This window comes from Rhagoletis pomonella, unplaced genomic scaffold, assembly GCF_013731165.1.
Source record: "Rhagoletis pomonella isolate Grant_MI unplaced genomic scaffold, Rhpom_1.0 Rhpom_scaffold_00009, whole genome shotgun sequence".
Taxonomy (NCBI): Eukaryota; Metazoa; Arthropoda; class Insecta; order Diptera; family Tephritidae; genus Rhagoletis; species Rhagoletis pomonella.
Window position 1 is genome coordinate 37,273,122 of NW_023458563.1, and position 24,403 is coordinate 37,297,524.

A 24,403-nucleotide genomic window follows, 5' to 3' on the forward strand; every position below is an offset into this window, starting at 1 on the left:
CACGACTTTGCAAAACAACAGAACATAACACTTGCATACAAATCTAATTACACATTATCCACAGTTTTTACAAAAACAAAATGCTCAATAGATGCTCAACAACAAAGTAACGTAGTTTATGAAATTAAATGTAATGGTAAGGAGAACGAAGAATGCGGAAAGGTGTACATAGGAACAACTAAGCGAGCCCTAGGCACGCGATTAAACGAACATGAAACAGATATAAAAAAACAAAAACCTAGTACAGCGCTTTCACAACACATACGAACTACTGGGCACTCAGCAGATTTAGCAAACGCAAAAATTATCGACATAGAAAAACGGGAAAAAACCAGATACACATTAGAAAGTTTAAGGATCTTGCAAAAAAGGGGAAACACAATAAACAAAAAAGAAGACACCGATGACATTTCTGCCGCCTACTTGTTATGCTTATAGAATTCAAATTTAGTTTTTAGTTTGGACAAAGCTACCACAGAAGGTGGTATGGATTAAAGTAGATTTATGTAGTTAATTTAATGACGAATTTTATGTGAGTATTTTTTGTGTTCAATATCTCAGATGTTCTTTTGCAATTTTTATATGTACTTATGTATATGTATGTGTATTTGTTCCTTTACTTACTATCATATATATATGTATGTATTTATATTTTTGTAACAGATAATAAAATAAACACGCCCCTGAAGATGCTAAGAAGATTAGCGAAACGTTGGGCCGTAAGAGAAATAACGTCGTTTTATTTACACTAAAAGAACAGATCAGACAAGCCTATCACAAACTAAAAGATTTTCATTAAAAAAATTAATTTTAAACTTGGGGTGTCGGAATGCTGCTATGAAAAGGTGCTTAATGCGGACATTTGGCCAACGCATGTGAAGATTCGTCCTTTCCGTTTTTTTCCCAAAGACGGAGTACCACAGCAAGAAGCTTAGTTGACCCTCCAGAAGTCATCCCAAAACGTCTGAAACTCTATTTTCAAAATATATCGGGTCTTAGAACCAAATCTAAACAAGGCGTGGTGTTTGACTATAGATTCTCATTTCAAAGTCAATTAAGCTGCACGATAGCTAAATAATACTCTATGTTGGCTTTTATTCGACGTTTCAGCTCAGACTTTTCTGATCCGTATACCCTAAAGTCACTCTATACCTCCCTGGTGCGCTCCAAGTTAGACTATGCCGCCGTAATTTGGAGACCTTATTACGCTGGCCATATCAATAGGGTTGAACGAATCCCAAAAAAATTTGTTCGTTTTGCCATTCATTCTCTGCATTTTGTCCACCCAATTCCCTCCTACCGTGGTAGATGTCTACTTATTAATCTTAAGTCTTTAGATTGTAGGTGGTCTATTCTCTCCCTTACTTTTGTCTATAACTTAGTACGTGGTGTCATAGACTACCCATACTTTCTTGACGTATCCATTTCGCTGTGCCTCAGAGATGTTTGAGAAATCACGTAACTTTCTCCTTGGAAAAGGTAAGAACTCAATATGCTTCTAATGCTCCCATACTCAGGGCTCTAAAGGAATTCAACTTGCTCTCAAATTCTTCTGTTCTAGACTTTTCTTACTCGGAAACCCGTTTTAAATTAATATTAAATGTATTAATTACTTGGTTTGTTTTTCTTATTTTTAAGTCGTTGTAATCTTTATGAAATGTAATAATTTCTGGATTATTAAATAAATAAATATAATAAATATAAATTGGCAAATCTTTTCCCAAAATCTGCTTTTAAATCACGTGCAATATTTTTTTCTAGCCATGGAAAATTACGAAATATTATTTTTTTGAGATCATAAATAAAAAGACGTAGCTTAGCTTCAAAACTTAAAATAATTTGCGACAAATCAAAAACATTTTTATTATCTCCTTGTAGAGACAAATTCAAGTTTTGCAAATGTTCCATTTCCTTAGTAAAGAACATTAAGTCCGAAAGCCAATTTTCATTCTCCAATTGCGGATAATGTTCCGATCCCAATTTTCGTATGTGTATATAAAAAGAATAAAATAAAAAAACAACACAGGGGAAAAAAATGTCCAGCAAAGAAGTATGTGTTTTAAAAAGTAATGTTCTAAGCAAAGAGAAAGTAAAAGAGCCGCACTTTGCTAAGCAAAGAGCCCCGATTGCCCACCGTTGCTAAATACTATAGATTTAGATACACAAGTAGTTATAAGAAAAATTAATCAATAGATGAATTGAAAATATTTCTGAGCCCATCACTGTCGCTTTATATCAAAGGTTTAAGCGTGGACATAGGCTAACATCCAATTCTGTGATTGTGAGGGAACCAAAGTCAATGCGTTCTGATAATTTCGAGTGAGCGTGAGAGTAATTAAGATTATCAGCCTCACTATCAAAGTTTGATTTGAAGAACTCACCAAAGAATTCAACTGTGCCAGGCAAAGATTGAGAGCATTTACCATTAAAGCAAATACAAATTGGTATGTGGAGGGCCCACGCTTAGAGCGAATAAAATTCCAAAAAGCCTTAGGATTTTCTTTAGCCCAGCTTCCAGTTTACCAATATAATGACTATAAAGAAACTTATCCAGCACATTAAATTGATTCACATAACTCGTTTATTGATCCCTGAGAACAGCATTCGCAGTGTTGGCCTTATACAGTTTATGATATTTATTATGTTTATTCTTAAAATTTTTTAGAGTAGGGTTATACCATGGTAATTTATGAAGTCTAGGAGGAAGAGGAGACACTTTAGTGGAAAATACCTCTGTAAACCTAGACAAGAAAGTGTCAAAACATACGCTCACATCATTCATGAAAGAATATTAGCCCAGTTAATATCGCTAAGTGCAGTAACTCACAGAAGTTGGTAATCCGAAAATTAAAAGCGGAAGTGCACGAGTTGCTCGGAATAGGGATTACAACAAAAAAAATTTGGGGAAATAACAAGTGGAACGTGATGTTTGTCTGTCTTATACAGAGGTAGGTTACTCTCAGAGATGTTAAATATTAAATTTTCATCTACAAGTAATAGATAGATCAAGCATCTTAGACAGCGTATTAAATATATAATTAACTTGGGATCGTGACGTCAGTAGGTGTCAAAATACCATTATTCTGTAAATCTATCCAGATAATAACGCGCAGATTAAAATCACCAAAAATATAAAAGTGGGAATCCGTATTAGTATCGAAGAGATCAACTATGTTTTCATTATGAAAATTATATAAGCTATCAGAGCTACTGGGTGGTATATATGACACGCAAATATATGTAGTGCCAAAAGAGCCATAGACGCTAACGCATAGCTGATCGATTATAGAATCATGATGTAAAAGTTGGTAGGCTGAGGAACGCAGGCAACGCTTTAGCGCGACAAACACACCACCACCTTTGAGGTGACCCGACTTCAACAAATCTCTATCCTTGCGGTACGTATTAAATATCTCTGGATCGAAGTACTCTTCGTCGAATATAAAGACATCATAATCCATTTGAGACGCTGCTTAGACTTCGCGCGCATGCCACCCATGTTTTGGAAATAGATTTTCAAAGAAGAGTCACAGCAGCTGTTATCAGAATTAATAGTGTTAGATTTCCTTGTCGGACTTAGATTCTTTCCAAAAAAACCGAAAAGGTCGAACATTTATGTTAGACGGCCAGACATTAGGGTTAAGAATCTTGTCATAGTAAGCTGTTGAGACACTGAGCTTGAAATTAACGCTTTCAAGAGAATCCACAGAGACACCTTTCTTTATAAGTTTATAACAGGCAAGATACTTGCTGTCGATACCAGCATATTTAGAAATATATGAGATTATATTTACTTTGTTCAGAGCCGGATAAATGTACCCACTGCTTTTTTTTGCTACTTCGAGTTCGGCATTTTCATTGCGACCATATACAATATTCCTACTCCTGGGGGCACCATTACGACGCACAGTAATCCAGTAATTCTAACAGAAGCCATAGGAGAATTAACAGCAACAGGCAGTGTACCAGTGGTAAACACGGTTGCCATTTCCAATTTATTTTTCGAACCAAAAAATTGATCAAATGGTAAAAATGGACCAATTTGTATTAAATCGGGAAATTGAGTGGAGTTTATTCCTCTTTATCAAAAAATATGCCGATTCAGTTTTTATAACGATTTTTTTTATATTGCATCAAAAGTTCATAAAAATTGTATATTATTAACATTATATCGTTTAAAGTTTTAAATTATAATATGTTTCATAATTTCGTTTTTATTAATGCTAAATCAAGAAATTTGCGCTCAGCTTCTGCGGAACTGTGAAGCAAACTAAAAATGTTATGAACTAAATCACACAATTCTCCAAAGGCTGCTTTACCCAATCCATTTTTAATCAGACTTACTTGATCCCAAAAACGTTCTATATTGGTACAGTTTTTGAAGTTACCTTCACTCAGCCTCAATTTGCGAAATTGAAATTCTATATGTCTGCATCATTTACAAATGCGGGAAATTGGTCGAGTAGTGGCAAAATTGATACATCAGTATCAGAAAGAACTTTATGTGGTGTAATAATTTCAAGATGTTTAATATCTTTTCCATTGAAATCGAATATTATTTTCATGTGCTAAATGCTATGAATAAAGTTTTGCTACCTTTCCATATTTTTGCCAGCCACTTTAATATTGGCCACCGAGCAATTGAAATTAGCAAGAAACCGCGATATTTTTTGAAGCGTGCTTTGATAGATGATTAGCCACGCCATATTTGAAGATCAGTGGCAAGGCGAGCTCACACTTTTAGCAGGTGTTTCCAATCGGCCCTATGCTGAATATTGTCATCGTTATCGTTATCGTCGACGATCGTCAGCGCAACAGTAACATGGCTGACAATGGCCATATCGTCACTTTTACTAACGATGACGATATTCAACATAGGGATAGAAAAATTTGAAGACGCGAAACTATTGCATGAAGTGAATGGGTGATAATAACCTAACCAAAGGCTTGTGAAATGGACCATTTTAAAAAGAATTGGACCAATGGACCAAACGAAAATAAATGGACCAAATTTGGTCCATTTGGACCAAAACGGCAACCGTGGTGGTAAACAAATTATTTAGAGATATAAGAACTAGCCATTTTAGGAGCCACTAGTACTAGGAGTCATGTTAGAAGCTACAGAAGTCGCTGCCCTGTTAATAACAGCAGAAGCAGCAGTAGCAGAGAAAGAATTCAGTGCTGGTTACGTTTGTAATGTAAATCCAATGTTAACCGCAACAGGAATTGCAGCTGCGACTGTAGTAGTAGAAATGGCAGATGAATGTGATACCACAGTTCCAGCATCAACAACAGCAGAGTCGGCATGCATTACAGGTTTCAATTGCGTAATGACAGCAGGCAGTGTTGCCAACTTTTGAATTTCAAAAAGCACCAGACCTTGGAGAAAAGAGCGCTTTACCGCACTAAAAGCACTAAATTTTTTTTTAATCAAAGGATACTTTCTCTTATAACAGTTTGTGGTAAATAAAATTAAAAAGATAAACAATACTTACATGTATAAATAAATACACATTCATGCTTACGAAGTAATACTGAAGTACTGCACATTAAAACTGGTACATCTGGAGAAAGTACAATTGAATCGCAACAAACGAAATTGAATTTTGAAGGGGAAGAGTAATACTTAATGATACCCTAAGTAGAAATGAGCGAAAAAATTTGTTGTTTTATAATAAACCGTGTTTTTACACTTAGAGGTTAGGATATCTCAAAATTCTGACGTGGTAGAGAAATTCTGCAGCCAGATTTAGATTCAGCATCGAAAAAAAAGTTAAAATTTTTCGGACTGTGTAATCAATCAATAATCAAGAAAATAAAAAATAAACACTTAACTTATCTGCGTGCTAGCATTTTCAACGCGAATACAATTTAACAAGAACGCAAGAACGTGGGTTTGCAACTTCATCTTTTTATCAATCATGGTTTGCATTTCAGTGCATTTAAATTTGTAGATTCTTGTAAATTCAGAAATTTTAGTGCATAAAAAAGGGGGAAACTTTCCATTATGGCCGTTCGTTAAAGGTGCGGTGGGCGTCCATAGTATTTTTGCGTAGAATTCCTTTCTGCGTAGGCGGCCTTCGGCCGCGCTTAGAGATTATAACCCTTACTACGTAGAATTCTCCTTTTTGTGTGACCTAACTGGGGCTACCGCCCCAGTGATGTAACCTTGGGAAAGGATGAGGTACTAGAATTCCCTTTCTGTGTCGTAAACCTGGGCTACCGCCCAGAAATGTCTATTTTGGTTACTGGGTGTTTTATAAAAATGTCTTGTATATAAAAATGTTTGTGCAAAAGAATATTTAACATTTTTCAAGCGAATAAACGCAAAGGAAAATTGTGTTTTTTGGTAATTATTCTATGGGGTCCCTAGGGAACCATAGGGGACCTAGTTGGTCGGTGGTTGCATTTTTGTCAATGGCGATTCATTCCCTCTCTAAAAAGGTGGGTTAGAGGTGCCACGCCCACTTACCTTTCGTCCACCGCCCCTTTAACGAACGGCCATAACAGAAAGCCAACCCGAAAAAAGCACTAAAAAGGGCACTAGGCACTAAACCATTTTTGGCGTTTTAGTTTTCAAAAAGCACTAAATCTAGTGCTTAAAGCACCAAGTTGGCAACTATGACAGCAGGATTAGTAGAAGCAGGACAGCCAGAAGGCAGAGAGGCGGCGTCGGCCACTGAAGAAACGGAGAAAACTGTACCACTACTTTGCTTAATTGTGCGAGAGGCAGTTGCCATGGCATAGATCTGGTCAGTAGCAGAAAAGCACTGACTCGATTGAACTGTTTGCGCGAGGGCACTTATAGTGAGAGGCATTCTGGCGAAGTTCACTCATCACAGCGGTGAGCGATGCAAGGGCAACGAGTACATATTCAGTATGCAGTTTACGCAAGGCTATTAACAGGCTAACCTAATATTCGCGGCTTGCGTTTTGGTGCACATGCCGTCGATTTTTTTTTTGCGTCACCCGAAATTGGCTTGTGTGCGATTGCATTTGATTTCATTGAGCGAAACGTCAAATCAAAATGTCACGCAGAACAGAAATTTGAAATTGAGTTAGCTTCATACGCACGCCGTTCAATTTCGGTTGATCCCATACAAGTTGCATGTGCATGAGAAATTTTTGACAATAGATTGGCGGCGTGCGTGAATATTAGGTTAGCCTGTAATTCAGCGTGCAGTTTAGTTGTTTCATCGATTAACAGTTTTTTTTGTCTGTATGGAGAGCAATAATCTAATCTAAGGCACGAACTTACACAGCTCTAATTGCTTTAAGCTCACTAAAAGCATAAACGGACGGCAGCGTGGATCCGGATCAACTCGGGAATTAACTGCAGTTGATCCGGATTAAGCCAGAGTTAATCCGGATCAATGCTGCCGTATGTTTAAGCTTTAAGAATAGTTGGTAGAATAGACAATTGTTGTTGCGATTCTTCAATACTATTATCAAAAGACGTAGGCGATAACTTCGAAAGCTGTTGTTTATGAGTAGAGTTTTAGATATTGGTGAGATGAGCGGGAATAGATTACTTGGAAAACGATGCAGATTTCGAAATGTCCACCTCTTGATGGTTACCGGGAGGTGGGGGAGAGAGAAGAGATTTTCGGTGAATAGCCGCGCACTTTTTGCACATGTACTTGTTGTCAGAGTTTGTGAAAAAATCCCGATCGGCAGGCAAAATACTAACACAGTTGATGTGGTAGAACTCGTTACAATTATTGCATTGCACCTTCGCTTGGTTGCGATCAACTTTTTGAGCGGCATGTTGATTATTTAATGATTAAATTATAACTTTCACATCGACTTTGTTTAAAAAGATACGAAAAAAATAGAGTCACGGTCTCATTGAACTAGGCTAGATACAAAACGATATTCAAAATTTCGCTATTTTTAATCAATAACAGGAGCGCAAGAAAACCACGTCCGCACTTGCACACGTTCGCTTTATAAAGAAACAATATTAGATAGTTTTTACTCATATAGGGTAAAACATGACGAATTCATAAACGGCCGTGCTACCAGAGCAGCTAAATTTTCGTCTCGGTGATTCTAACAGGCCTATTCTGCTTGTTATGGGCTGTTTTTGCTTACGCGTAAAAGCACATTTAGCGCATTTAGCTCTAAATGCTACTCTAAATGTACATTTATCCATACAAAATTCGTCACCTAAATGCAACTAAATGCAACTCCGTTTTTGCATTAAGAATCTAAATGCTAAAAGCAACCTTCGAACATGGTTTAATGAGAAAAAGTGGCAACATTGCATTTTCGAGTATACAGTGGCTAGCTACGTTTCAGTGATCGCCGATCGGGATTTCATTTATTATTTTACATTATTTGGATAAAGAAAAGTTAAGAAAAGTCAATATCGATGTGATGCTGATAGAAATCTGGATCAATTTGTGAACAATTCTGTTTGTTTTGTTTACTAATTAAGTGAGGAAATTTTAATTGACAGCACCGACAAATTAATATATACATAAACAAATGGTCGGTCATGGTTAAAACAATTCAAATTTTTGTATTGAAGTTTTGGTTTAAAATTTATTTTTTCCTTTTCAGTAGGGTTTTTGCACATTATCTTCTGCGTGAGAATTGATCGTAATAGATACGGATCTGAATAAGCGACTGGAACACGGCTGTTTGTCAAAAGCATACGATTTCGAACTCGCGTAAATGTACATTTGCTAAATGCGGTAGCATGAACGCTCTTCGAAAACATATGTTCGAAAGTGCTAAATGTTGCATTTTAAATGCAGCCAAAACGCTGCATTACCGACCATTCTGACACCGGAAAATTTTGTTACCAAAAAATAACACCACTTCTTGTAACCGCAGTTCTAAGTAATTTGCTAACAATTTAATCTATTCAGTAATTCCGCTATAAAGTTTGTATGAATTCTGGTGTTGCATACTTCACGGGGCAATATTTTGTTACCTGCTTATGAGATGGTAACAAAATTGACCAATATGCAGAATGCAAAAAAGATTTAAAAATTGCCTGGAACTTTATTTACGGGTAACAAAATTTTTGCAGAAAAGGCCTGTTAATGTCAAAATTATGTATTTGTTGTTCATTTGTTTTAATGCTTACTGGCTGAATAAAGGCGGATTCATATAAGATGATAGCGGCAGCACAAAAACAAAAAACTACACTACACCAACAACAACACATAAATTTGACAGTGAGTACAATTCGCTTGAAATCAGCTGCTTGTACCCTGTCTTATATAAATTTGCATTGATTCGAATCGAATGAAATAAAATAGCAGCTGTTTTCACTCCAAAACAATTTGAATTGAAAATTTGAATTGAAAAAGCAAACTCACTACCGAATGCCGTAACCTCAAATATCGAATCGAATTTTATCCGAACACGGGCCCTGTTTTAATTTAGAGAAGGCTGAAAAAAATTTTTGATTCAAATTAGATTTGAAATAGTTGAAGTTTGCAACATATTCGTTTGGCAGTCTCCCACACAAACTTATTACAAGTGAAAAATATTTACATAAACGGCTGATAGGTATGCAATTTCACTTTTAAATTGGTTATGTTCAGAATTAACTTTTCGTTTTTATTTTAGATGTGTCCGATGACAAAATATGGACATTCATTTACACTGCGATTCGCTTTGCTTTATTTCCGGAAAATATTGTAGATTTTTAGCCTTTGTTGGTAAAAATGGTAGAAAATATAACATAGCTAAAAAGTTGGGAGATCTACTAATAAAGTGGTAAAGTCCGTGCACTGAAGTAATGTGTTCTGTAAATTAAAAGGTATGTGGTGAATTTCGAAAAATGCTTCCCAATCGAGATTAACCACTTACATTTTAGTTTACAGAACACATTACTTCAGTGCACGGACTTTACCACCATTGCCATTGGAGGTAAGCGAGAAAATGTAAAATGCTTACCTTTAATGCAGTGGGTAAACGAGAAAGTGAAAAATTTTCTCTTGAGGTGAATTGTAATGCGTTACTCCATCGATAGAAAAAGTAGGCGCTTACCAAAGAATCAGAGTTTTTGCTGGAACATTAAAAAGTTTTGTATCAACATATTTTTTCCTTAGTCTTTAACCTGGCATTATTGTAAGTATTTTCTAAAACATATATTTGAATTAATTGTTTGCTCAAATATCTCCGGGTTGTTATTATTTTTTATCAAATCATTTAGTGAATCAAATCCCCAATGGAATCAGATGTGGTGGAATACATGTACATAAACACATTTTCTATAGCTACCTTTTCGATACAGTGCCTCACAAAATGCGCTTTTACGAAAAAATACTTTAAGCTGCATTTTGCTTAGCTTTTTAACTGAGCTTTGTTTGACTAAAATTTAACAGTACTACATGTATATCGTATTTAAACAATAAGAAAATCGAAACTAAGAAAAAACCCGTTTGGTAAATCTGCAGATATTTTGAATAAACGCATATCAAATTTGTACGTATGTACATAGATGCATTTTGGTTTAAGCGTATCAAAGCGTATTCTTTAAATGTGAATGCTGAAAAACCCCCCAAAAAATAGGAAAATACCGGCTAAAACCGGTTTGGAAAAACCTAGTCAATCAGCCTACTATTTACACTTATCTTAGGATGATTTTCGTGAAGTATTTATATATCAGTTACTGTAAGTCCACATAAAATTTTGATGCTTTTTCAATTTATAGATATTAAATAAAAAACTTAAATATATAAAAGAATGCGGTCAATTTTTCTAAGGACGCAAACGTTCTCTCCGAAGTAGTCCGTGTATTATATATCGCCATTTTTGATTTTAAATATCCTATTCATAGGCGAACGCAGGTGGGGTTTTGGGGTTCAAACAGTGGTCCACGAAATAATATGAGTGCGATATTTTGATCAGTTTTGGCTACTTGTCTTTTGTTTATTTAATGTTTGATATTTTTGTATAAAAGCTACCAAATAAATTCATAATTTCAATCATTGTACAAAAATCCTAAAAATTTTGGAAAATTTCAGAATCTAAAAAAATGTTGATTCGCAGTCTTGTAGCTAATTTAGTTTATTTAATTTTAGTCTAATGAAGTTCAAGTTTTAAACTGCTAAAAATCCCTTTAATTTTTGAAAATTTGAAGTTGTTAAAAAATCCCGCTGATTTCTGAGAATTTTTTTGATTGATGGTGTTTCACGTTTTTTCGACCATTTTCTTTTATATAGAGGACACTGCCAGCGAACAAAATTTTGCAAAAATTAAATGCGTGCCAACAAAAAATTCGGATTAAAAAATTTTAAACTTTGGTGAAAATTTTCAGAATTTTTATAATTTTTATACAAAGTTTTAAATGTAAATTTATATGGTGTTTGCCTTAAAACCAGCTAGGCTTTTATAAAAAATAAAAAAAAAAACATTAAATAAACAAAAGACAAATAGACCCTAGAAAGGATATAAAAAAATTTATTGTTAGACTTTGGATGTTTGGAGTTTTATTGAGTAAACTTGAAAAACCCCCATTATTCTAAATTTTTTCAATTTTGACCACCGTTTACTACAACAATTTCAATGAAAGCTACCATTATTTGCTGTTTTAGGGAACGAATTGATGTCCCATTTATTGAAATTGGATACATATTGGCGAAGTTAGGCAATTTAAGTAGACTTGGGACATTGAGTTTACTGTGTATGTATGTATCTATGCATTAAATTTTCAGATCGCTTGTGCAGTGTGGAGGAGGAATACTTTAATATTTACTAAAAAAATTGGTATTTAAAATGGCCCACATAGCGAAAATTGCCTAATAAAATAGAACAAAATTAATAGGACATCTCTATGGTTTTACTTCAAGAAGACATTTTTCTTGTATCGAGAAGCAAAATCTTATTAAAAAGATCTTTTAGTTATTTTTTAAATGTTTATTAGATTACCGAATTAAGCTAGAAGTAGAAAAAAACCCGCTGACCACATATCGCTATATTTTCATAATCTCTATGGGATTTCCTTAGTTTTCCGTCTTCATTACCCCTTTGGCTAGAAACTTTTCATAGAGATAATCTTTAAGCTACTATAAATTAGGGCTGTGATAGATATTTCAATTTTATAATCCACTTCAGGCTAAATTCTTTTTAACAATTAAAGTTAAAAATTTTTTTTAATATTTTTATTGAGCTTTTTACCACGATTGTTTGTTAGGAAAAACTGAAAAAGCAACAGTCTAAGCGGTAGAAGTTATAGCAGCTATTTCGGAGATCGCCACATCTCTTCATCAGACTTCTTTTTTCTAGACTTCAGCATTTTCATATCTTTTATTATGAAAATAAGCTTTCCAGCATTATCGAGCAACAATCTATCCCTATCTTCAACATAAATGCTAGCCGATGCACTAAACACTATTTCTGAGATCACTGCGAAAGGTGGTGCGTGAGATACTTCGTTGCCAGTTAAAGAAAAATTTTGAAATTTTTTTGCAATTATGTTTCCAACAAATTAAGGGATCTTCTTGTGAAAATAAGCCCATTTTTTTTATCTACCAAGCGTATATGCTTAGCGTCGTCTATTGTTTTTTATTTTTTGTCTTTCACGTTTGTCCTCTATTTCGCAAAAATAGTCGAAAAAACAGGCTTGCGTACGGAAAAAGTTTCATTTTAATGCAGGAGTAATTTATAACTCGGATTTCAGAGGAGAAATTTTGTATGGTTAATCTGTTTTCTTAATTAAGAATTGGAAAGTGAAGAACGTTCGCACTAAAAAACTATCATTTTGTTAATAAAGTTGCATCTTTTGGATGTGCTGTTCATTTGCATAATATGTATTGTGATTTGCCGTCAGTGACTGAATGCCGAACAAACACGCTAGACAGTGCTTCGAAAACAACATGGCCGCCAAAAGGCTGCCACCATCGACCCTTCCCACTGGAAAAACGCTTTATGATACTGACTGGGCTAGGTTAGGTTAATCAGAATTTATGCCACGCAAAGACCATTTGGTCCTTTGCGGTATAAGGATAATTCGAGCCTAATGCTAACTTATGGTAACATTGTATATGATGTCAAAAACTACATACATACATATGTATATCCAATATAAACGACATTTCAAAAGCGCTATATGCAAAAAGTAACTAAAAATGGAAATCTTAGAAATTATTAATTTAGAATTTGAAGAATACCTCATAAAAATTTCAGAGCGGGTCATTTAGTAATTTTTATTTAACAGCTAATTGTTTGTAGCCGTGTCAGCAGCAAGTACGCGATAGCCCGACTCCCGCTTCAAGCGATCGCGACGCACAGTGCACCGATTCCATATAAACAATGGACACAAAAAAGGAGTGGTCGAAATTTGTTGAAACTTTACTGCTAAAAAGATTAGATCACGGTTATTTCAAAAACAAAGTGAACTTCGAAAAAACTGAGGTTTTATATTTTGCTATGCAGGTAAAATAAGGGATAATATTGTTCTCGTGTAATAATTACATGTTCTACAAAACATCGATAAAACAGTCTACAGAAAACAACGCAAATTTTCTAAAATTAAGGAAATAAAACGAAAATATAAATTGACTTGTTGTTTGTTGCGTATTAATAACGATCGTATCTATTTCTTTTCCGGATTTTTTTTCATTCAAAGGCACTGGTTTAATACGAAAAAATACTTATTTTGATACCTAAAATTTTTTAACGCACAGGTATAACGATATACGCTTACAGGAAACTACGTGGAAACACGTTATAAAAATGCATAGACAGTCAAATGCAAAAATAGGGACAATACATTGTGACCTGTTTTGAAAACTTTTATTTTGTTCATTTAATGTTTTATTAAAGCCTAGTTAGTAATATAATAATTAAGCACTTCACAAACTCATATTTGAAACTGTGTAGAAAAGTTCAACAAATTTTCATAACTGTAAGCAAACTTTTTATTCAGGTTGGGCAGTTTTGTAGCCCATTAAATTGTGTTATAATAAAGTGCAAGTTTGAAGAGGCTAAGAAGATTGTGGAACTTAGTAACTTTGTATGGAAGAAAATGCGTGGCACCGTTGCAACTTTGTGGAATTTTTAAGATTTTTGTACAAGGTTAGAAATTTGGATTGACATGCCTTTTGTTAGACCGTATAATTTTGTCGCGGGGTGTACAACAGGTACACATAGTACCATACGTTCTTTTATTTTACTGAAAAAATTTCCAAAAATAACTAATACTCGTACTTAAATTTTTTTTTTAATAAAGATAGTGCGAAACGGAATTCTTTTCGCAGTAATTTACAGTTTTGGTCGAAAAAATACAAGCGTTATGTATCAGCTTATGAACTTAAAGCAAGGACTTATAACTGGTGCAAATTTTTGCATTGTATTAACTGTTTCTTCATCTTCAACAATATATTGTTTAATAATTTTTATCGGAACTCCTTGACGATTTGTTTTTTTGTTTTAACTAAGTTCCTTCGAGATGAAACTAATGGCTCCCTTGCTTGACTAGACCAATTATTTACTCTGCCTGCACAAAATTTGAAATTGTAAGCGTTTTTAAAACTGAATCACCCCGCATTTTAAAAATAAACGAAAGCGTGAACTACTACAATAATATTGGTTTGTTGTTTAGTTTAATGCAATTAATCAATAAACAAATTGTATTGCGAAATTGTATGCTCAAGCTTTCTTCCGTTTTTGTATTGTGTTTAGATGCTGTATAATATTGAAATTGTTGATTCCTTTGCAATCTTTCGAAATTTGTGTACGTTCTGCAGTTTTTGTTGTAAATTCCGTTTTCATTGCTCAGAAAAAAGCCTTCAACTCGATAACATAAGTAGATAATTACGCAACGTTAATTAGCTTTTTATTGTTTTTTTTTGCCCAGATTTAGTAATAGATGGGTGATTAAAAGTCTGATTATGACAACTTAACTTAACTTAACGCAAAGTAGACCTTAAATAATCAAAATGCAACAGATTCGACGTGGCATTAATTTTGTTAAGTTTCGACTGTTCAGTTATAAGCAACATCCATTTAAGAGAATGTTTAAGTGAGAGCCCGTAAGTTACGTTTAGTTGCCATAATCAGACCCTAATATAAAATGACCATCTTCGCATTTCTAACTTAAGTGTAACTAGTAACATGTTCTTCATACATACTTAGTAGGCGCGTTGGTTAGCCTAGAAGTGGAAGTCGCGTGCTTGCAGCTGACCCGGCTATAAACAATTACTTGTTAAACAAGAACTATTGAACGGCCCACTCTGTAATTTTTACGAGATATTTTTCAAACTCTAAGTTCACAAAAAAAGTTGTCTCAGGCAAATCTGTTTTCCAGTTGTAAATATGATATGGAATTACCCATATACTTATAAACGTATGTAGGTATATTAAATTGAGTCTCTTTTAATTCAATATAAAAACTGAATTTTCTCGTATGAATTATGAATCCATGTTTGAAAGTTAAAGCCATGCAATATATGTATATGTATGTACAAATCTAGGCGATGAAGCACCAGTGCCTGAAGACGGCATTAAGCCTACATTTACTGAACGTCCAGTTATACGCCAAAGTGAAGACGGAGGCAATGTAACGTTTGAATGCAGATGTGTCGGAGATCCGAAGCCAACCGTATCGTGGTACGAATTTGTTTTAATATTAAACTTATACGCATAATTACAAATATTGTAACAATGACGCACGCCTTTTAAATAAACAAGTAAGAAATTTGTTTACATAATTTTGTCACTGTAATGTAATTCTGGCGAAGATTCATTTGCCGATTGTCTTTTAAAACATATATTTTGGCAATTGCCATTCTTTCTTAGTCGGTAATGATAAGAGCCTCTATACTGAACTCTAAAATATACTGACATCAGACCATTTCCAAGATTCCCCAAAATTAACCAATCCGCACTTACGATTTTAAGGTGTCGATTAAATATATCGTTTGCATGATTCTTACTTGTTTAGGAGTGCAAGCAAATGCGTATAAAATGTTGTGTACTCTTCGTTTAAAAATTACCCGCGAAAAACTTGTGCATTCTCAAAAAGGTTTCATGGTCAAGAGGAACTCAAGGAAGGCGGAAGATATACAATGTCTTTAACTTTGGATCAAAAACTTTACCACATGGCACGATTAGAAATCAGCAGTGTTATGTCGAGTGACCAAGGAGAATATCGCGCGCGGGCAAGAAATCAGCACGGCGAAGGTGTGGCTACCATCAATCTAAACTTCGAAAGCGGTTCAAAAAAGTAAGAAATCAGTTTTATGTTCCTATAAGTCGAAAAATAGTTTTACACATTTTAATAGTCCCTTTTGTGGATAAAGGTATCTTCTTTGCGCTTACACCTACATACATTACTTAGGGAGTTCATTGATAATTGAAATTGTGGCCATTTGCTAAAAATTATTTTTGCGGTAACAAAGACTTAATCAATGGGAGCCCTAAAAGCGACACTCTATTTTAAACTAAAAAAATTCTGCTTGAATTAACTTGAGTTTTAATTACGTCTTAACAAAATTACCCATCGGTTGAAATAATCAAGAAATACTTCGTTACAATTTTAATTTAATGCAAACCTATTGATTTTTTGAAGAAAAATTCTTATTGATAAATATAAAAAGAAAAACTTATCATAGACAAACATACATTTTTATTTTTTTAGTTTCAGACCTTAAAAATACACAGCACAAAAATTATTGTCCATTGTTTCGAAGACACTATTCGAAATCTCTACCATAATATGATATTGTCAGTACTTGAAGGAACTCGACTTTAATTATTTCGATAGAGGAATACCGATGATTTTTTGCATTGGCAAAAAGAAGTCGCAAAGTTTGTCCACCTTTTTTTGAGCAGAAAATAACTGGTAGTTTCTGCTTTTTATTTCTTACTGCCGGTGTCACGAAAGCAATTTAAGTGAAAATGATTTTTACACCCGAGCGCACTTGTGCACAATGGTATATTAACTTTGTTCGCATAACGGTTGTTTGTAACAGCCAAAACGAATCGAGATAGATATAGACAAATGTATACATAAATGATCAGAATGAAAAGAGAAATCGATTAAGCCATGTCTGTCTGTCTGTCCGTCCGTCTATCCGTGTACACGATAACTCGAGCAAAAATTGAGATATCTCAACGAAATTTGGTACGTAGGTTGCCCTTTGTCCAAGGTAGGTTGGTATTGAAAATGGCCGAAATCGAACTGTAACCACGCCCACTTCCCATATAACGGTATTTTCGAAAAATGCAAAAACTGCGATATTAAATATTAGATGCAAATTGTTGAAAATTAGTTTGTGGAGAAGAATTGTGGTAAAAAATAATATTATTATGAAATTTTTTGAAAATGGGCGTGACCCCGCCCATTTATGATGAAATGCCGTATCTCAGTAGCCGCTTCACCAATTCTTACCAAACTCAGTACGAGCCTTGCCTAGGGCGCTAAGAAATCTGTTGAAAATCTTTGAAATCGGACAATATCCACGTCCACATGCCATATAACGGTAACTTACAGAAACACGAAAACTGCGATAAATCAGTAGCGACTGGAGCTAATTCACTTAAAATCGATGATTACAATAGCCACTTATCAAAAAATTAGAATATTATAAATTTTTGGATAATGGGCGTGGCGCCACCCACTTATGACCACAAATGTGTATCTCGGTAACCGATTTACCAATTTCTACCAAAGTCGGTGCACTTAATAACCTTGGTACGGAAAAGCAATTTGTTTAAAATTATTCAAATCGGACGGTAAATTTCAGAAATACGAAAACTCCGATATTTCAATAACCGAGGACGCTAATTTACTCCAAGTTAATAGTTACAACAATCTCCTAACAATAAATAACTGCTAAAGACTTTTAGGAATTGGGCGTAGTACCGCTCACTTTATAACTACAACGGTATACCTCGGTAACCACTTAATCGATTTGTACCTAACTAGGTTCAATTATATCATTAAGTCTAACTCTGCATATTATCGAAAACATTTGAAATCGATTAAACACCCCTACTTATCATGCAAAAGTAGTTCAGAGACGATATTTGATACCTGCGCCGGATATATAAAGTTAGGTTTTGTCCTACACTACTACTACTGGCTACTAGACATTGATAATAAAATTTTATGTTCCATAATTCTTCCGGTTTTTGAGACCTTTCCTCAGAACTTTCCGGGACTTTTATGGATTTTGTCGGTACCCTTCCGAAAATTTTCAACACATTTAAATTTTAACTAGGCTTTTTATGAATGCTAAAGGAACAAAAACAAATACAAAATTTATCGGTTATTTTCCGGTTTGCCCTTATGCTATAACACATCACGAAAAGAGAAAGGGGTAATCGAAGGGCAACATTTTTTGGTAGAAACGAAAACACCATAAGTTTCGTAGATTAGTAAGCAAGTTATAATCAGCCTCATTGCGAGAGTCGTGCCAAATGCAAGACGTTTTTCGGGAGTCGAATCGTATCGAAAATTTCATGTCATTGCCCAAAATTGGCAGCACTGCATAGTTTCGACGATTTTTTATCGTCGTTTATTTATTTCAGCACGACAGTAGAGAATGCGAATGTTGTCGAGTCTTACAATTTATCCTAATTTACGACTTACGCAATGAGGCTGAATATATTTGGTGTAAAATTTAGGTTAACCGTAACAGCCAAATGATAGAAACTGCCTTTTTTTGTTTAGCAGTATAATGAGAAGCATTTCCAAAGGTTCTCTCCGATTGGCTAAAGGGTTTGGATAAATATTTCAAACCCGATTTAATACTGAATATAAGAAAAGGGTATTCAGCAGGGCTGCAAACTAGGGCTGTTGCGAATGTGGAATTTTAGACATCCGCGGATGAGAATGCGAATGTCAAGTATTTTTAAAAAATAAGTAATTTAGGTTAATGTAGAAATGGAAAAGTTAATAATTTGTAATAACTAATGTTTATTTTATTTATGACTTAAATGTAAAAACTGAAGCATTATATTTAATAAAAATGCAGCATTTTCAGGTTCAGACCTGTTTTCTTAAAGGTTCATAAATCAAACCTGCGAAAAATATTGGCTACACTGACAAAAGAGTTTGATACGTCAACTAAATAAGCTTCTCTCAAGACATGATTTTGTTATAGTAACTTATATGGTTATTGTTACCAAATCATGTGTTGAGAGAAATATATTTAGCTAACTTTTTTCTGAGGGTACAATTTGTCATTTTGTTTGCCAGATATACGTTTTATCAGTGCACTTGCACGTCATTCGCACAAGCTCCGAATTGATTATTGCTAGTCCGAATGCGAATGTTAAAATTGCCGCGGAAACTTCTTGGTTGCGAATACGGATGCGAACATTCGCAACAACCCTGCTGCAAGCCGCTTCAAAAACTTAGTTCAAACCACTTAAAAAAACTTGTACCGGTACAATAAAGGGTTCATGAATGCCCTTGAACCACGGTTCGGTTCGGTTCGGTCCAAATGGTTTAATTTTTTATACTAAGTGATACAAAGTAGAGTCCGACCGATTCCAATTTTTTTCAGGTACCGATGCCGATGCCATTTATCGGCTTATGAAGAAAGAATCGACCGATGCCGATGCCGATTCCATAAAGAATTACAAATAAATGTATTAATTCATGAAACCAGTTACATACATACATATGTATGTATAACAAGTAAGAAAGTCTAAGTTCGGGCGAAGCCGAACATTAAATACCCGGCGCAAGTATTAAATATATGTTTTTTCACCTTTCCGAAACCTTCCGAGAGATGGTAAGCCGAGGTGTATCAATTTTGAGTAAATTAGCGCCTTCAATTTCGAAATATTGAAGTTTCAAGCATTTCTGAAATTTACCGTTATATGAGAAGCGGCCGTTATTTTAGTCCGATTTCAATAATTTTCAACGTTTTGCTTATATGTGGCAAGCACAATAACCACACGGAGTTTGGTACAAATTGGTAGAACGGGTACCGATATACATATATGAGATCATAAGTGGGCGGTGCCACTTCCATTTTCCAAAGTTTTACCATAATCGTATTTCTTGGTAAAGAATTGTTGCAAGCATCAATTTTGAATAAAGTAGCTTCAATATTTACTGATTTATCGAAGATTTTGTATTTCTCTAAATTACCGTTATATGGGATATGGGCGTGGTTATTGTCCGATTTTAAAAAGTTTCGGCGATTTTTTATGCTGTGTCAAGGCCAACAACTGTGCCAGATTTGGAAGAAATAGGTGCAGCGGTTACCAAGATATACACATGTAACCATAAGTAGGCGTGGCTACGCCCATTTTCCAAAAGTTTATAATATTCTTATTTTTCGTCTAAAAATTATTGTAAATATCAATTTTGAGTGAATAATCTCCAGTAGTTACTAAAATATCGCAGTTTTCGTATTTCTGAAAATTACCGTTATATGGGAAGTAGGCGTGGTTAAGGTCCGATTTCGCCCATTTTCAATACCAACCTACCTTGGATTAAGGGAAACCTACATACCAAATTTCGTTGAGATATCTCAATTTTTGCTCGAGTTATCGTGTACACGGACGGACGGACAGACGGACAGACGGACAGGCGGACGGACAGACAGACATGGCTTAATCAATTTCTTTTTTCATCCTGATCATTTATGTATACATTTGTCTATATCTATCTCGATTCGTTTTGGCTGTTACAAACAACCGTTATGTGAACAAAATTAATATACCCTTGTGCACAAGTGCGCTCGGGTATAAAAATATATGTGCTAAAATACACTCTTTTGCACTCAATGCATAAGAACTCATATGCTAGTTATGTAAGTATTTACATACATAGTGGTCCACAAAATAAAACAATTGAGATATTTTGACCGATTTTGGCATTTGTCTTTTGTTTATTTAATGTTTATTATTTTTTTATAAACGTCTAGTTGGTATACAACAAACACCATATAAATTCAGATTTCAAACTGTGTACAAAAATTAGAAAAATTCTGCTTGTTTTCACCAAAATTTCAAACTTTTTAATCAGAATTTTGGTATGCAGTTTTCTAGACCATTTAATTCTATTATAATGAAGTGGAAGTTTCAAGCTGCCGTAAAATCCCGTTGATTTTTAGCAATTGTTTGTTGCTGGCAGTGTCCTCCATATAAAAGAAAATTGTTGAACATAGTTTTGTATGAAAAAAACCTTCAACAAAAAAAATTCATTTTTGGTGAGCTCTCTGCAAATGTTTTTTGATGTTGGCTATTGTCTGTCGCTTCACCCGAACATATGAAAACAATTCCAAATAATGGCAAAGAATCGGCGAAAAAAGGCCGATGCCGATGCTGATGCCAATTAATCGGTCGGACCCTAATACAAATATCTCAAATATATGACAAATTCTGTATATAGAGCACTTAAAGGCTTTGTTATTGAGATCAAATTCAAATATCCACTGGTATCCATTCCTTAAATGAAGACAAACGGCTCTATTATATATGTGGTTTTTAATAGTTATATTATTTAAGGCGGATTCATCGTTTTAGTTCTAAACTAAAATTGAAATTGAGTTCACAACTCAAAAGCGTTAAGAATTTTCTCAGTTGCTCTCCCAGAGAGAGAAACACAACAACAACCACATGGAAGAAAAGTTCTGAACTAAAACGATGCATCTGCCTTTATTATCTAATATTTCAAGTTCACAGTAATGCGAAATTAAAAAAAAAATTTAATCAACTCAAAAAAACCTGCCTCAGAATTTTGAATAGAACTCAAAATCTGGGCTTATGGTTGAAACCCTCAATTTCGAAAGGCTGGGGCAGTCATGCCAAGCGCTGGCGAAACTCCATAAGAAAAAATAATACAAGTTCATTGTTCATAAATTTTTCATAAAAATGTAGTGTATTATAGTATAAAAGAGACCTTAAAAATCCCCATTTCAAACTTTGTACGAAAGTTAGAAAAAAGCCATAAATTTCAACATTTTGTTCATCATCACAATTTTAAACTTTTTAGTCATAATTAATCGAGTAAGCAGATCTTTAGCTCATTCAAATTCAAGTTGAAGTTTAAAGTGTTTTAAAATTCGCAGTAATTTTTGAAATTTCTTTCATATAAAATACATTTCGAGCATACTTTATATGAAAGAATATGCAACTCATGGAATGGCCATCAAACAAAAAAAAATTACCAGGTTGCATTTTTATCGATTTCGGCATTTGAAAATAACAATTGTTCGATTCGAAGCTCAAAAAAAGCCGTGGTTCGGTTCAAAACTGGTTTGCAGTCCTGTTTAGGAATTTAATAAGGTTATTTTTTAATTCTATTATTAGCTACTTGCTACTTGCTAGTAATTAAATACAACACAGTATTTGTATGGGAATGAAATGAAATAAATCTTCACTCAGAAAAATTTGTATTCACTCGGCAGCTTTATACTTTTGTATATACGTATGTAGATGTTTGCCGGAACGCGAAAACCTTAACTTATTTTAAATGCTTTTACCCACCTTTAAAGCAAAAGTTAATGAAATTAAGAAAATGACTAAAAAATTATCAATGCAGAATTCCGGATGGTAAATCGCCTAGATTTCCGAAAAAGCCAACCATACGACAAGAAGAAGATATTTTAATAATGGAATGCATATTAGAGGCACATCCGGTTCCAGACATAACATGGCACTGTGCCGACAAAAAAATTGAAGATTCGAAGCGTACAAAGATGTCGAGAAAGGCAATTTCGAAGGACACATATGTTTTGACATTGGAGATACAAAATCCCACCAAGGACGATGGTGGAAATTATCGGTGCAACGCCGTAAATATGTATGGCGAAAGCAATGCCAATATAGCGCTGAATTTCCAAGGTATATTTTATAATATACATACATAAATATGTAGAGATGCAGATGCATTTACAAACAATGGGTTATATATAAAATGAAGAAAATATACATATACATTACATATATACTAGTTTTAAGCTGTTTTATGCCATGGTTTGGGGTATGGGAAACATACATAAGTATATACTGATTGATGAGAGTACCCCCATTTTTAAGTTTTTTATACCGGATAGTAAGTTAATGTGGTATAAATACATCAGACAACCCGTTAGTTTGAGATAAACATGCTACAAGGATTAATTGAATTTTGAATATTTCCAAGCATGTTGACATTTTAACTGCGTTAGTTTTTTAACAGCGCGTTTTGCTCTCCTCATAAATTCCATTTTTGTAACCATTTCTAATTTACCCATTTATTGATTTTGCGTTGCGCGTACATTATTCATTATCATTTCAAGATATTTATAAGAGAATACCAGTAATATTTAAAACACCAAACCTATGTATACTATGTACATATTTAACCATAAGTATATAACTAATTAGATAGATAGCTCTTATGATAATTTGTATTGTTACAACTATCATCACAAGCAAATCCACAACGCAGTTACCCAGCCAGCAAAATCATCGTAAACAAGCTCGTAATTGGATATTTTCTCGAAGAAAAACCGGATTAAAAATCGTTTATGATAGCCGTTTACGACTCTTTTTCGAGCACTTTTTCGCTTTAAACCTACGAACAGTCGTAAACGGATCGAAAAAGCATTCGTATGCGAATATTTTTACGTCCGTTTTTTAATTGTAAACGAGCCTCGTAAACGATTAATTTACGTTAAAAAAGCGTTTTTCTACCCTGCTTTAATGTTTTTGAATGCTAAAAATAAAGGCAATTAATTAATTCAAATTATTGTAGTTCTGTATAAAAATAAAGGCAATTAATTAATTCAAATTATTGTAGTTCTTTTATTGAATGGAATTATAATTAATAAATATTTATATTGCCGGATCAAAGTATTGGCACAGAGAATTTTTCGGAATGTATGCAAAGTTTTTTACTTGAATTTCTTTTCGCACATTATTTTTTTTAAATACAGTTAGTATGAAGATCTACTTTCAAATCAGATTTTTGAGAAAAATTCTAAGTATGCAGTTTTAAATCCCATTATATTTTAGTATAACATAGTGCAAGCTTGAAGTTGCCAGAAAACTGCGTTGATTTTTGGCAATTTTTTCACGCAGTTTCTTCCATGCAAATTATGTGCGACATTTTTTTTTTGTATGGAAGAAACTGCGAATAAGAAATTGTCAAAAAACAAAGAGGTTCTCTAGCTATTCAAGCGTGCACTTTATTATACTAAAATTAAATGCGCTATAAAACTGCATACTTAAAATTTTTCTAAAAAATCTGATTTGAAAGTAGAACTTCATACTAACTATATTTTTATAAAAAACAATTAGAGAAGAAATCAGAATAAAAAACTTTGCATTCATGGCGAAAAATTCTCTGTGCCAATATTTTTTCCCGGCACTGTATATGTGAAGATATTTTCAGATAAATAAATATTAACAAACTATCTATTAACAAATTAACAATTAAATAAGAGGGGTTTAATATATATTATAAAGTTGCTGAATTTATTTTTTATCT

The 24,403-nt window shown here is 34.0% G+C and overlaps 1 protein-coding gene across 1 annotated transcript in view; it reads left to right on the top strand.

Moving 5' to 3' along the window:
• The window catches only part of LOC118745768 (twitchin), a 286,196-nt gene that overhangs the window by 61,227 nt on the left and 200,566 nt on the right, over nucleotides 1–24,403 (top strand). The window contains 3 exon segments of the mRNA XM_036479424.1: nucleotides 15,438–15,573; nucleotides 15,989–16,189; nucleotides 22,472–22,773. Of these exon segments, the coding sequence (XP_036335317.1) occupies nucleotides 15,438–15,573; nucleotides 15,989–16,189; nucleotides 22,472–22,773 (639 nt within the window).